The 14,321-nt window shown below is 36.9% G+C and overlaps 3 protein-coding genes across 14 annotated transcripts; all 3 read left to right on the top strand.

Annotated features, from left to right (window-relative positions):
• The first annotated feature begins 1,409 nt into the window (after window positions 1-1,409).
• On the top strand, window positions 1,410-4,459 carry LOC127898605 (uncharacterized). 2 transcript variants are annotated; one of them, XM_052437398.1, is made up of 6 exons: window positions 1,410-1,537; window positions 1,629-1,719; window positions 2,285-2,357; window positions 2,835-2,988; window positions 3,228-3,278; window positions 3,512-4,459. In XM_052437398.1, exons 2-6 carry the CDS (start codon window positions 1,640-1,642, stop codon window positions 4,387-4,389), a joined length of 1,236 nt encoding a protein of 411 aa, XP_052293358.1. In that variant the 5' UTR covers window positions 1,410-1,537; window positions 1,629-1,639; the 3' UTR covers window positions 4,390-4,459. The 2 variants fall into 2 exon arrangements, with proteins under 2 accessions (XP_052293358.1, XP_052293357.1); XM_052437397.1 differs by having other exon boundaries at window positions 1,463-1,719.
• Window positions 4,460-4,536: 77 nt separating this feature from the next.
• LOC127898612 (uncharacterized) lies at window positions 4,537-9,005 on the top strand. Of its 10 annotated transcripts, XM_052437388.1 has the most exons (14): window positions 4,537-4,686; window positions 4,783-4,836; window positions 4,924-5,125; window positions 5,228-5,302; window positions 5,428-5,592; window positions 5,721-5,776; window positions 5,987-6,100; window positions 6,351-6,465; window positions 6,576-6,766; window positions 6,859-6,975; window positions 7,258-7,338; window positions 7,547-7,785; window positions 8,009-8,048; window positions 8,258-9,005. In XM_052437388.1, exons 2-14 carry the CDS (start codon window positions 4,789-4,791, stop codon window positions 8,834-8,836), a joined length of 2,022 nt encoding a protein of 673 aa, XP_052293348.1. In that variant the 5' UTR covers window positions 4,537-4,686; window positions 4,783-4,788; the 3' UTR covers window positions 8,837-9,005. The 10 variants fall into 10 exon arrangements, with proteins under 10 accessions (XP_052293348.1, XP_052293347.1, XP_052293350.1 ...); XM_052437387.1 differs by lacking the exon at window positions 4,537-4,686 and having other exon boundaries at window positions 4,687-4,836; XM_052437390.1 differs by lacking the exon at window positions 4,537-4,686 and having other exon boundaries at window positions 4,687-4,836; window positions 5,736-5,776.
• Window positions 9,006-9,610: 605 nt separating this feature from the next.
• Window positions 9,611-11,223, top strand: LOC102622735 (LIM domain-containing protein PLIM2b). 2 transcript variants are annotated; one of them, XM_025092589.2, is made up of 5 exons: window positions 9,611-9,900; window positions 9,986-10,085; window positions 10,175-10,203; window positions 10,391-10,483; window positions 10,668-11,223. In XM_025092589.2, the coding sequence occupies exons 1-5, from the start codon at window positions 9,766-9,768 to the stop codon at window positions 10,944-10,946; spliced, it is 636 nt and encodes a 211-aa protein (XP_024948357.1). In that variant the 5' UTR covers window positions 9,611-9,765; the 3' UTR covers window positions 10,947-11,223. The 2 variants fall into 2 exon arrangements, with proteins under 2 accessions (XP_024948357.1, XP_024948358.1); XM_025092590.2 differs by having other exon boundaries at window positions 10,394-10,483.
• The last annotated feature ends 3,098 nt before the right edge of the window (window positions 11,224-14,321 follow it).

Below are 14,321 nucleotides of genomic sequence, written 5' to 3' on the forward strand. Positions count from 1 at the left end.
GAATAGAAATCTTTAGCGACATTATGTTGAGTGCATAATGTGACTGATTAAGAGAGGGCATTAATCAGGTAATTTACCAATCCAATGAATGAGAACAGCAGCTCCAACAGCAACAAGTGTAAAAGCAAAATTCTGTAATAACATCCATTGATATGGAAATGAAATATACCTGCTGGTATTTGATTTCCAGAGCTCCAGTTTGGTCACTAAAATCAAGACCAGCATCATCAGCCATTTGACGTACCTGCACAAGATTGATTGAACGAAACCGAAAAGATAGAAAGAGTCTTCAAAGTCTGAGTTTAGGATTCAAGACAGGCTCACTTCAGTAATCTTCTTCTCCATATCAACCAAAGGCCTCTCAAATGGAAGAGTCACAGGTTTCAGTTTCTCCTCTTGAGGCTTGAAGTAAGATAGGTAAGTCAAGTGTCCACTGGAGATATTTGTATTCATATCATCTGGTCAGTTGGGTAATTATGCTTCTTCCCCTTCTTACTCTTTGCAGAACAGGAAACCTGTCTCCTCTTCCAACTCTGGACCCTTCCAATCCGTTTGACCAATGCCCGTTCAGCCGTCTAAATGAGGTTCTACGAAAATGGCTAGAAAAAGTGCTTGCCAAAATAAGATTTTGACCCCAAATCCAATCACCGCCTCCATTTGCTCCTCCACAGTTTCCAGCTATCAATGATAACCTGCTCATTCTCAACACTCAACGCAATATGAAGATATTCAATTTTATGTATGATGATGCTTCATGTGCCACGTACCTGCATTTGACATAAAAGACTTCCAAATTAAAATCTAATAGCAATAAGTTTTTAAAGTAGAAAATCTTATCAACTCAATGTCAAAAGCTCAAGTATCTATTTGTTGATGAAAAATATTCAAAAACATCATCTTTGCAGCAGCATCAGAATTTTCTTAACTGAAACCAATGGCTTAACTGATTTATAAACATTCTAAGAGATCATAATATGTCAAGCACACTTTCTAGAAGGTTTCTCGGCAGCTAAACGGAGAAGGTAATAAATGGAAGAGATAATATAATTACCAGGTGATTTGATTACGCTAAATTTTCCGTTTTGAGATATAATGAAACTCATGCGCTCAGAGCTATGCTTTCTGTTAACGAGTTTTCCGGGAGAAGCAGAAGTATCAATCAGATTAGCAAAGAATTATATTGACAAGAAGAAGCTTGGAGACCAACGGTCCAGATATTTTGCATTGCCGCGCGAAAACGTTTTCAGGAAACAGACATAAAGTCCGTGGTGGATTGGTTTCTGACTTTCTTGTAAGGCCCCACCAGCATTCTATTTGTACGTGGCGAGACAATTAGCTTAATCAATTGGGTGAATATGGGCCTGGCCCAATTTCAGAATTGTAGCAGTCCAAAGCCCAAATTGAAATTTGCCGCGCTGTAGGCCTGTAGGTGTAGAAAGTAGAAGCTAGAACGTTCTTCTCCAAGACGACAATCCCAGTGCCGGTGGCCTCTGTCGTCCGACGCTCAAATTCTTCAACTCAACTCAAGACTCTCAGAGTTTGTTAATTGACTTTTTTAAATTGAAACCCTAATATCTGAAACATTTGAATTATAAATCCAAAATTAACCTCGGAAGCACTTTGTTTAGATTGATTGAAGATGGCTGAGCCAATCCTAACCTCTGACAAACCTTCGAGTTCGTCCTCATTGAATCCTCCTTCTCGAATAATCTGCCACGTGTATGTTTTTCTATAAATCTCGAGCTTCATTTTTCTTCTTTTGGTGATTTTATTTTATTTTATTTGTTGAAAGGGGTGATTTTTAGTTTAATCATGCTAAAGTTGTTTATTTTGTAATTAAATTTGATGCTCAGTTTGGTTGCTTTTATGTTCGTTGATTTTAAGATCACTGTTGTCAATGTGTTAGTGCAATTTTGGTTTTCCGAAATTCATGTAACTGGAGCATGCTATGCGTTTATAAGTAGACTGTTTATTGCTTGAAAGACGAATAGATGCTTTTATGCTCGTTGATTTAACATCACTGTTGCCAAAATGTTAATGCAATTTTGATTTTCTGAAATTCATTTAACTGGAGCATGTTGTCAATTGTTGTACCTTTATAAGCAGAGGCTGTTTATTGCTTGAAAGACGAATAGCTTAAAATGTTAAGAAATCTTAGTTATGTAAAATCCTACTTTTTGACAATTGCAGTGTCTTTGGTCTTTGTTTTACTTGTTATGTTGGTTTAAATTGATGAATTCTCTTCTCTTCGTGTTAGTTTGATATTTTCCCCTCCATTGTGCAGGTGTCAGAAGCAATTTTCGCAGTATACTTGCCCTCGATGTAATTCGCGATATTGTTCCCTTAAGTGCTATCAGGTAGGCAGAATCTTATTCTAGGAGTACCAGATTTTAACGAATGTTATGTTGTTGACGAACAGGCAAATCATAAGGGTAGGTGAAGGATCAAATTTGAAAGTCAAAAGCTTGATTTATCATTTTTCTCAAATTTACTAGTTTTGTATTATGCCTTTTGATATCCGTAATTGTTTATAGTTATGGATTACTACAGCATGTTCATAATTATATGCATCCTGTACAAGGTTGATATTAGTCAGACATAAGCAACTCTGCTTCAACTATGAGATATTTTACCATTGTTTAGCAGCCTGGTGCTTTGTGTTTTAAAGTTTTTCTTCCATATATTTGTCAGGGAAAAAGTGAGACATAAAAGATCAATTATAATTTGAATGTCTTCCTAGTGGTCCTTATCTTTCTCAAGCGCTAAGGGAATTAGTATATTATGTTTATGTTCATATGTTGAAAATCTTTCCATGGTTCTCTTTTGCTGTATAGTCTCATAGTCGACGTTGTACTGAATCCTTCATGAGAGATAATGTGGTTGAAGAGATGCGGCGGATGCAATCTGATGATGAAACTAAAAGGAAAATGGTGGATATTTTGAAGCGATTCCATTCAGAAGAGGAAATGGATAGCATGGATGAAGATGGTATGTTGTTATTTAGTTCATTGTTAATCTTTTCTTTGATTAATAGTTGTATCAAATCTTGTTGGTTTTGTTCCTTATGTATCTGTTATCATTGTTAGAGGGTTTGTACAAATAGAAGCTTTTGTTATTACCTTTTTACTTATGTGGAATGTCCTGTAATTCTTAAGAATATATTTGTACTGGTGTTGGAATATATGAGATACAATGATCAGCTCACTGCTCAAAATGCACTGTGGCAGGTTCAACAGAATCAACACTATCTGAGGAGACAATGCAAAAGATTTTGTCTGGTATGCTCCACGATAACTTTCACTAGATTTCACTAGATTTCACAAAATGTTTCCTTTCAGTTTGTTCTCCTATCAGTCAGTTCTAATTGTATGTGGCACATAAACAGATTGCAGCACTCCGTAGGTTGTAGTTGGAGTGTGAAGATTGATTACATCTTGTGGAGTCTGGTGATGGATGGATTCCAAGCTATACCCTGAAGCTGATATGAGTTGTTCCTTTTCACTCTATGCAGGTGGTGAAGTCAATTTTGATGATTTATCTGCAGATGAGAAGAAGCGGTTTTTAAGAGCCGTGGCATCTGGAGAACTGAGCAGAATGATTGAGCCATGGGATCCTTGGTGGCTGAAGCCTTCTGCGAGAACGATTTCTCTCAGCAAGCAAGGAACTCAACTTGTCCAACCTCTTGCTTGGCATGATTCATCAGCACCACCTGAAGATGATCTAGAAAGTAACCAATCAAGTGAAATTCCACCTGGTCCTGAGGCCCCACTACCTCCAATCAGCAAGCTTAGTTCTACAGAGCCGTCTCCCCTTCTAGTTGTTCACCTGGTCGACATTATATTAAGCTACTGCTTGACGCTTCGTCTCTACAATGGAGATTGGCAATCAGATGCGATAGGATCAGCAATGATGGTTTTGAGTGTGTCCTCTGTCTTGGGGCAAGGTGGACAGCCTGAAAGTGTGCAGGAGGTTCTGTCTTACTGCTTGGAGCAAACCTGCAGCTCGTACAAAGACATGGGTGGGTTACAGCTTGGATTGACTGTTCTTGATGATACGATAAGCCTAGTCTCGCTGGGAAGTTCTGCTTTAATCTGTGCACTTTGTGATCTCCAGAGGATGATTCAGGGGGGAGAGAGGGAGCTAAAATTAGAGAAGACGAAAAAGTCAAGAAAGGTAGAAATGAAGAACAAGCTGAAGCCTGCTGAGAGGAAAATTTATTTCATAATGTGTTGGGTGCATGAACAGCCTGGAGAAGTCTGGTCCTCTGCAGCAGCCCTCCTAAGGGCAGAAAAAATATCATGCATAGAATGTGGAGGCAGTAAAAGTTCTGTCAAAAGAGAGGATAAAGTAGAATCCAAGAGCAAAGTTTTGATCGAGGAAATGAAATGAATTGTAACAATTGTTCATTGATTTGTTATTCTTCTTACAATTTATGTGTTCGTGCTTTTTTGAGAGTACATGTTGATGATCGTAATGCCGGTTACAATGAACCAAATGTTTACACATAATCGTAATGCCGGTTACAATAAACCAAGAGAAATATTTGACTTGTCCTTGGTTACGTCTCTTCTCATCCATTATGCGGATATACGACGTCGTTTAAAGAATTGATGCAATGAACGCGAACTATGACGGAGTTGTTTAGCAGCAAATGGAAATTTGATCATCTTCTTCCCTCTTGTAAGGGTAAGCTGACAGTGATAACAGTGGCTGCTCATTTCAATGAGGTGATTGTTAATTTTACTCGTAGCAAAATTAATCAATTTTCTCTCCTGATCGAAGCTGTCAATGGAAAAACAAGACAGTGATTCGATTCATAACTGCGTGATCAAGCTGGTTAGTATTTTTAATTTAATTTTATGTTCGTAAAATCGTACTAGTGGAGATCAGTTATTAATAGTAGACAACATTATTGGATTGCAGAGAGTGGACCCTAAAAAACGAAGAGACAAGGTATACATAGGATGTGGAGCTGGGTTTGGAGGTGACAGGCCGATGGCGGCTCTTAAGTTGCTTCAAAGCGTCAAACAACTTAACTATCTTGTACTTGAATGTTTAGCTGAACGCACGCTTGCTGACCGTTTTCAGACTATGTCAGTCAGTGGCGATGGTTATGATTCTCGTAGTATGTTTTTCTTTTACTCCATTTTTTTCATTTTTCATTTTTATTTAAAAAAAAAAAACTAACTATTATTATTATTATTTTTGTTTTTGACGAATTCCTCAGTTTCAGAGTGGATGAGGTTGCTCCTACCATTGGCTGTGGAGAGAGGAACTTGCATTATTACCAACATGGGTGCAAGTAAAGTAAAACTCATCAAGATTGAAGTCCTGACTGAATCTTGATGCCATAAGACAAGAATAATGCCTTTTGAATATTCATTTGATTGTATTAATTTGTTTTACCCATTTTGTTCTTTTGGGCAGTGCACCCACCTGGTGCTCAGGAAAAGGTTCTGGAAATAGCCACTACCCTGGGGCTCAATGTCTCTGTTGCTGTGGCTTATGAAGTTTCTGTTAGAGAATCAGGTATGGCTGCTCTCTCTCGGCTCTTGGGAGGTACTAAAGCAAAGCAACTACAGTACATGCAAAGTTGAGAAATTCAAAATCATGCAGCTTTTTTAATCAATTAAGGCTATTTACAATGCATATCCATTTTGTTTTTTTTTGTTTTTTCCCCTTTAGAATGATTTCCTTTTCTTTTATTTGTTCAACATCAGTTGTAACATTTTCAGGTTCAAATTCCTCTACTAAGAAACCATATATCATGGAAGGTGTAAGAATCTGGTACTCTTATGGTTATTTCCTTTTCAAGTATTCCAAGTACATATCTGCATTATGTTGACTTTTTCATATCTGTAATAAGTTTAGCCAGAATAATATGCAGTAATGATGATTGTTCATCCAGAGCAAAAGATTCCTGTTTTTCTTTCCGTTTAATTTGCCTTTTATAAAGCTGACTCATCTTTTGGTATAATTTTTTAAGGGTGTCAGCACTTATCTAGGGGCTGCTCCGATTGTTGAATGTCTGGAGAAGTACCAACCAAATGTCATCATTACTTCCCGGGTTGCTGATGCTGCCTTATTTTTAGCACCAATGGTATGTAACATTTTTCCTTCTTTTGACATCTCCATTCAAAGAGGATCCTGCACATAAAATAAACACAAGGATTGAGCACACACCATCCTTGATTGACTACAAGTTTGAAAGAAATAGAGAAAGCATAGGTTTAAGAACCAGATACTTTTCTTATGTTATCAGCACAAAGCATGATCTCTTATGTTATCAGCACAAAGCATGATCTCTTATGTTATCAGCACAAAGCATGATCTAACCGATATATGAATAGGTCTATGAACTAGGCTGGAATTGGGATAACTTAGAGCTGCTGGCACAGGGTTCCCTAGCCGGCCACCTTTTAGAGTGTGGTTGTCAACTTACAGGGGGATACTTCATGCATCCAGGTGGGTTTTATTTTAGATCTAAGCAGCTCCACTGTGTTTCATTAAGCGTTGCAGTGGGTCGTAATATATTTGATAGGTTTGTTGAGAATTTTCTCATATCTCTACTGTAGGAGACAAGTATCGGGATATATCTTTCCAGAGTCTTCTTGATCAGTCACTTCCTTATGCTGAAATTAGCTTTGATGGAAAAATATGCGTGGCGAAAGCGGAGGGCAGTGGTGGAATTTTAAATTTTAGAACATGTGGTCAACAACTTCTTTATGAAGTTGGGGATCCAGCTGCCTATGTCACTCCTGATGTGGTAAGTCAGTTGCATAGCTAGAACTTGTGGTCATGATAATGGAGGATATAAAAGAAAAGAGTGCAAACTTGAATTCTTACTTGTCAATGCAGGTAATTGACATTCGGGATGTTTCTTTCCAGTCATTGTCAAGCCATAAAGTTCTCTGTGGTAGAGCAAACCCTTCTCCTGAATCTGTGCCTGGTAAACTCTTGCGGTTGGTTCCAAAGGTAATTTTTGAGTTCTTGATTTTACTTAACTGTTATGGAGAACATGAATCAAATGAAAGGGATCAACTTTCGTGAATATCAAAGTCCTTGGTCTGTCAAAAATTTACTTGACCATATTCATTGCAGAGATATTATTACAACATAATGCAGAATTTTGTGTGAAACAATTTTACTGGAGTTGACCTTGATGGATGATACTCAATAACAATTGATGGGACCATTCTGGTTAACAAATGAAGCTATATGTTTTGTTTTCTAATGTTATAATTTCCTACTTTTCAGGACTGTGGATGGAAGGGATGGGGGGAGGTATCCTATGGAGGACATGAATGTGTTAAACGAGCTAGAGCTGCTGAATTTTTGGTAGGCTCTTAAGCATGTGACTAGTTTTTAATCAGTTTGATGTCTCAGAATAACAGTGATTATTAATTCTCTACTTGAGGTCCCCACTTGAGACCTCCAAGATCCAACTACATTTTGAATGAAATAAGAAGGAAAAGATCCAACTGCATTGGGCTCATAATTTTATTTGATAGTTTCTCTTTTCTTTTTCCTTTTCTATGTAATTTAGGTTAGGTCGTGGATGGAAGAAGTGGTTCCTGGAGTAAATCACAAAATACTTTCTTACATAATTGGACTTGATAGCTTGAAGACAGCAAGCATCAGTGATGATCCTTCGTCATGGAGGACCAGTGAAGATATTAGATTACGCATGGATGGTCTGTTTGAGTTGAAGGATCATGCAGTGCAATTCACTAAAGAATTCATTGCTTTATATACAAATGGACCAGCTGGTGGTGGTGGTGTCAGGTTATTTTATTATCAGCTTGTTCGTCCTTTACTGTTTAAAAAATGTGGGAGCATTTTGCTCCCTGCATGGTCTAAACCAGTTTGTTTCAAATTATTTGACTTTGTTCAAAGTAGTTTTCTATCTTGGTTTTATTACTTCTCCCTTGCATTCATGATCCATGGATGACCCAACCCCCCTTTTCTTTTTGATCTCCTCAAATACTTATTTGTTTTCTGTACGCAGCACCGGACACAAAAAAGAGGTCATTCTTGAAAAGCAATTGGTACTGTTTCTGCCCACTCTCTCTTTGTCTGTGCCATCAATTTTTATCTGCATCATTGTATTCCTAAAATCAGTACTTAAACCTTCAGTCCATCTAATCATTTATTAAAACACATGAAGATTCTTATTCAAATCTTTCTAGTTGTCAGGCAAAAATTCTCAATTGTCAGAATGTAGTATCATAAGAAGAAATGTTCGATGGTCATTCAGGTTGGACGTGAACATGTCTTCTGGCAAACTGGATTAAAGTGCAGTAAAGTAGCAGATTCTATTACTCAAGAGGTCACTCGTGAAGAAAATTTGCTAAAGACTGATGTTGTGCATGAACCTTTATCGCTGCCAGAAGCAAGTCTGAACATTTGTTCTGTGGATTGTTCATCAAAAGAAATTGGCCTTTCTTCTGCTCCATCTGGCCAGAAGATTCCTCTTTATACTGTATGCCACAGTAGATCAGGAGACAAAGGAAATGACTTAAATTTCTCCATGATCCCACATTTCCCTCTAGATTTTGAAAGGCTGAAGATGATCATAACACCCCGGTGGGTAAAGGATGTTGTCTCAACTCTTCTGAATACCTCTTCATTTCCTGACTCAGATGCAATCAACAAGAGAGACCAGTGGGTCAATGAACATGTAAAGGTGGAAATTTATGAAGTCAGAGGAATCCATTCTTTGAACGTGGTGGTCCGAAACATTCTAGATGGCGGTGTCAACTGCTCTAGAAGGATTGATAGGCATGGGAAATCAATATCGGATCTCATCCTCTCCCAGCAAGTTGTGCTACCGTGATTGAGTGGTTCAAGCACCATTGTAGTATCTGCATCTTACATTTTGAAATAATGTTTTCGTATCTTCATCTTATTTTATTTTTTATATTTTTGGATATTTGTCACAGCACTGAATATGCTAATAAGTATTTTGTCCTATTACAATTTCAGAACTAATTTATTCCAGAATATCTAAGGATTCCTGTGGCTGTAAATACTATTCTTTTTGCACCCAAAATAAGCGGAAACTTAATAAAACGGTTGCATTAGATGCCTTTAATAGTTGTAACAAGTGAAACCATTTTGCAAACCCAAAGTCGAATTGTGGTGGTTGCAAATGAATTAACACTAAATTAATGATCCAACCCACCTAAAGCAGCTTTAATTTTGTACCAATCCATTAGGCTAGCTACTGCCGGATTAATGTAACATTGAAACTATTACCCACCATTTGCTAATTGAATTATAATTTTAACAGTTGGTTTTGACTTACATAACATGCCATTTGTATATTTGACACTTAACTACAACCACAGCTAATAGCAGAAACAGTTGTTTTACAATTGAAATGGTCAGATTGCTAACCTTATTTTACTCCAATTCTATTGGATTATATCCACAATTACAGCGCTAACATTGCAGACTTACCTCAGAATGTTGGGATCTCCAATCACGTGTCCATTATTTACAGGTCGATCCAATCAAATTTCCACCATTGCAAGACAAGGCAAGTACCCATTTTTAATCTAGATATAAATCTGTTTTGTATGAACAGAACTAGGACTTTGTTTATTCTACCTTTGTCTGAGGCACTAAGCAATTACTGGGGTATTTTCTTTTTCAGCCTTTTTTCCTTTTGATACTCAGCCAACCTGAAACATTACTCGTTCTTTCTTTTAAATCTTCAAAAAGTTTCCGAATTTCGGATCTTTTTCGAAGAAGGGAAAAAGAATGGCATTCACTGGAACTCTTGACAAATGCAAGGCCTGTGATAAGACTGTTTATGTTGTTGACATGTTGTCCCTTGAAGGAATGCCTTATCATAAATCCTGCTTCAAATGCAGCCATTGCAAAGGAACTCTTGTGGTATGTGTTATTTTGTATTTGTTTTTTTTTTTCTCTACAATTCTTTTCCTTCCTTCCAGTTTTTTGAAAAATGTACCGTTGCCAGATGAGCAACTACTCATCCATGGATGGAGTCCTCTACTGCAAGCCTCATTTCGAGCAACTTTTCAAGGAATCTGGCAATTTTAGCAAGAATTTTCAGACCGGTAAGAATCCCTCGTCTTGTTCGAATGTTCATAACATTATATTTCGGCTAAGCAAGCAATAACCTTTCTTATTGCTGAATGATTTACAGGAACAAAAGCTGAGAAACAAATGGAGCTGGTATGCCCTCTAATTCTGTACATTTAGATGCATATAGTTGGATTGCCTTTTAAATGTATCATTACAATGAAAGCACTTGTGCTAGATTTGCATGGGAATTGGAAACCCTCCTACTTAAATTGGATTTGTCACCTTCAAACTCTGATTTTTCTTTCTTTTTTTTACTTAATTTATATCAATGCTGTAGCAGAATAGAACCCCCAGCAAACTCTCCTCCTTGTTCAGTGGAACCCAAGACAAATGTGCTGCTTGTGAGAAAACTGTGTATCCCTTGGAGAAGGTTTGTAATGCTTTGATCACGTATATATTTTGTTTCATTTTTTGCAAAGGAATTAGGCTGAATCAAAGTTTCATATTGGATCTCGTATATAAAAATGTTAAAGTTAAATCCTATTTCTGAATGATCAATTTGTGATGATTAGAATCAATTTTCATTTTCTTCATGATCATTTGGATTGAAACAGGTGACCATGGAAGGAGATTGTTTCCACAAGACATGCTTCAGATGTGCTCATGGAGGTTGCCCTCTCACGCACTCATCATATGCTGCTCTTGATGGAGTTCTTTACTGCAAGCATCACTTTGCTCAGCTCTTCATGGAGAAAGGCAATTACAGCCATGTCCTCAAGGCCGCTAACCACAAAAGAACTGCTTCTTCTTCTTCTACATCCCCTGCTGAACAAATTGAGAATAAACCAGATGATGAATCTGGTGCCGAAGACCAGACAGAGGAGCAATCTTAATTCATACGAGAAGCACTATATGAATTCTTCTCTTTGCCGCCATTTCGAGATTTTAAGTGCTTTTATCCGGTGGAAGACCTTCTCATCAAATTGAAATTCTTGTCTTATTGTTCACAAATTGTTTGAATTTCCTTATTTTTACGTCCTTGATACCAATCATGTGATACACTATATTAAGATCTTTAGACTGTTGCCAAAATATTTGTTTCCATCAAATTTGACTTGTGCACATATAAAACTTTGTTTGTCGTGTGTAATGAACCTGTTACTTACTGATTTGAGCTTCCTCAATTCAAATTTCTTGTTTAAACTGTAACAATAACATTAAAAACATGTCCTCTTAGCACGCGCTTAAAATAAGTACTCATACTCTTAACAATAACATAAAATCAAGAGGAAAAAATGTTCTCCCCCAGATTTCTCTTTCTCTTTATTGCCACCATGTTAGAGCTCAAATTTCATAAGAGTATTCTGCTGAAAGAGGCCGTGGCGTCAGTGGCAAACATCAGTCACACTACCAAAGCCTCCATTTACTGCACGCAAGATGAGTTATCTCTCTATATTTGTGAGGAGCCTCCAGGCATGCTCATTTCTGTACTTCATCTGATGCCTTCGGGTTTCCAAACATTTTACGGTGACAAACCAGGACACAGAGACATCGACCTCAATGCCTTTTCTGAGTTACTCAATTTGGCTACTGATAATGAGGTCATCACTATCTCATTAGTGATATAAGAAGGATAAAGACCTTTCGTGGGGACAAGGCCATTAAGTTTCGTTGTAAGGACTTGGGTATGTTCCTTTTTCCGTTTTCTTTGAATATTGCTTGTTCCAAGATTCGGAATGGCAACTGTTAGCGCGTAGAGAATACCTGGGAAAAGAAATGTTGGTTTTGCAATAAAAAAGTGGCCAAGAGACTGACTCAATGGAAATGTTCGATAACTTTGCTTTATATGCTTCCAGGTTATTTTTGCTGTGTAACTATTCTTTTGTTCTGAGATGATGAGAGAAAAGAAAGGATCTTGAATATGTAGTCTTGAGTATTGGTACACGGGAAGATAAGAAGTCCATTGAAATGGACCTTATAGCTGTTCAGCGGTTTAAACAATATACCTGACTTCAATATGATTGAGTTGCGTCTGACTTTGTCATGGTGCCTTTAGATTTTAAACACGCTTTAACTTATGGTGAATACAATCTCAGGCACTGGCAAAACCCGATTCTTTCAAATGGAATTGACTAAAGCTGATAGAGATCCTGTGGATAGACGTGAATGTTAATATGATGATCTGGCCATTGGGATTCCTGCTAAAGAGTTTAAACGAGTGTTCACAGAGCTGGACACTGGTGGGGAAACAGGTAATTATTTGATTATCCTATTAGCATATTTGTTGGTACATCTGAGTAGATTCTAGTTCTACAGGGATTAACTGGTGAAGTTTATCTGCAAGGGCTGATAAACTCTTTTTATATCTCTATAAGCAATGAACAGCTGACATTCTCAGCCAGGGACAGGGAGACTGTTCTTGTTCTTGTGAATTGTGATAGTGGGATAGGGATATTTTGTGGTTGATAAGTTCTACGGGATTTGATTGCTTTGAATGCAAACACGACAACGTTGCTCGTATCAATCTTCACCAGTTGTACGAAAAGCTTATTAAAATGGGTGGCACTAACGAAGACTTGGTCACTATTCACGCTGATGAAGGGCAGATTAAAAGAGTCGGCTTTTTGTTTTTAGCGCCGAAAGTACTCAGTGAAATAATCTTGCCTGTTTCTTGAAATTCTCTATCTTAAATGGGCTTCGACGGTTAATGGTTTGAGACTTTGAGATTGATGCGTAAGCTGGGGCTGCCAATCTTATATATTCTCATATTTTAGACACGTAAAGATTAAGGATTTGATTAGTTGCACGTATCTGAATTTATGAAACCTCAGGATTCAGTCGCGTGGAGAGCGAAATGGAATTGATTGAAGTCGTGTAGCTATAATTTCTAATGTTCCCAGGTGAACACAAAGTGGAGCTTGGAAGACCTGCAACAGAGTTCAGGCGTATTTTCTTAGGCCTGGCGATTTCTGAGGAGATAGGTATATATACAGTATCATTGGTGTTACATTTTCTGACCCGAAAGTTCATTTTACTCTTGACGGTCGGGAAGTGGAGTTCGCTGCAATAGATACCATATGCGGTGTTGAAGAAAAAGATCAAGTAATCTTCACGATCGATCCCAGTTACTACGCTTTATTTACAAGCACAGTGTGTACATTACTCCTGCAATGAACCTCCCCTGCTGAAATTCCCAATTACTGATAGCATCATGTTTTACTTCATCTCTCGAGAAGATAACTAGTTCCGCTCTTAAGAATTGTGAATTTGTTGTTGCCCGTTTAAACTTTGTCAATATCACCATATAGCATGCAGAGCCTCATACAGGTAAAAGTGCTTGTTTTATACCATGTGTTGCATTTACACAGGATAGAGATAGTTCGGGATACAGTTGATACTCACGGTTTACAACTACGTAGTTTTACATATTGCATATTATTTCACGCATATTCTTGCATCAAATCCTATAGGATCCGCGACATGTATGAAGATAAAGAAATCTTGACCCTAGTAAAAAATTTTGATTATATTCAAGTTAAGTCTCCGACCCTAGTAAAAAATCTTGACCAAATCCTTAACTCTTAAATTAATTTAAAATAAAAACACTTAAAACATACACATGTCGCTTGAGGTTTACAACTTACAAGCCCTAATGATCTAACATTAATGTAAAGACTAAAGGCTAAAGTTCTAAATAGTAGAGAAAAAGAGAGGGAAAGCAGCTTGACTTTGGTTATTTTGCTTTGAAAATTATAACATTTTGGTAAATTGCTTTAAACTCTTCTTCTTATTATATTGTTTCTATTTTTGAAACTTTAAACTCTTATAATTATTTCAAAAAAAAATTATTTAGTTTTTATTTTTGAAGCTTCATACTCTTACAATTTTTTCAAGGAATTTTTTATTAATATTAAAATATAAATATAAATTACAAAATAAAGTGGGTGTAAAATATATTTTAAAGAATAAGTTATTTAAGTATTTAATCAAATTTTTATTCACAAAAAATAAATTATATTTATTTAAATAATTTTTAATTAAAATAGTCTTTTATAAGAAGTTTCAAAAGGTCTATTTTCTGTTTTGATCATTGCCAACTGCTAATGTAAATAACATCATGATCATGTGACCGTTAATCTTTGTCATAAATTTTTTGTGCAATAGCCAACAGGGCTCCTCTCCAATTTGCCAGCCACCAACTAACAGCTCCAAACGACTATAACGTTCCACGTCAGATTTTTAACAGAAGGGTAGGTTAATCTCACGCG

The sequence above is a fragment of the Citrus sinensis genome, chromosome 3 (genome assembly GCF_022201045.2).
Source record: "Citrus sinensis cultivar Valencia sweet orange chromosome 3, DVS_A1.0, whole genome shotgun sequence".
NCBI classification, from domain to species: domain Eukaryota; kingdom Viridiplantae; phylum Streptophyta; class Magnoliopsida; order Sapindales; family Rutaceae; genus Citrus; species Citrus sinensis.

Excerpts from the sequence above, each read along its gene's own strand:
- LOC102622735 (XM_025092589.2), top strand. The coding sequence starts at position 9,766 with ATGGCATTCACTGGAACTCTTGACAAATGCAAGGCCTGTGATAAGACT. Across the intron at positions 9,901-9,985 it reads ATTGCAAAGGAACTCTTGTG|ATGAGCAACTACTCATCCAT; the intron begins GTATGTGTTATT and ends TACCGTTGCCAG. Across the intron at positions 10,204-10,390 it reads CTGAGAAACAAATGGAGCTG|CAGAATAGAACCCCCAGCAA; the intron begins GTATGCCCTCTA and ends TCAATGCTGTAG.
- LOC127898605 (XM_052437398.1), top strand. The coding sequence starts at position 1,640 with ATGGCTGAGCCAATCCTAACCTCTGACAAACCTTCGAGTTCGTCCTCA. Across the intron at positions 1,720-2,284 it reads TCTCGAATAATCTGCCACGT|GTGTCAGAAGCAATTTTCGC; the intron begins GTATGTTTTTCT and ends TCCATTGTGCAG. Across the intron at positions 3,279-3,511 it reads AATGCAAAAGATTTTGTCTG|GTGGTGAAGTCAATTTTGAT; the intron begins GTATGCTCCACG and ends CACTCTATGCAG.
- LOC127898612 (XM_052437388.1), top strand. The coding sequence starts at position 4,789 with ATGGAAAAACAAGACAGTGATTCGATTCATAACTGCGTGATCAAGCTG. Across the intron at positions 6,101-6,350 it reads CCTTATTTTTAGCACCAATG|GTCTATGAACTAGGCTGGAA; the intron begins GTATGTAACATT and ends ATATATGAATAG. Across the intron at positions 6,466-6,575 it reads GGGATACTTCATGCATCCAG|GAGACAAGTATCGGGATATA; the intron begins GTGGGTTTTATT and ends TCTCTACTGTAG.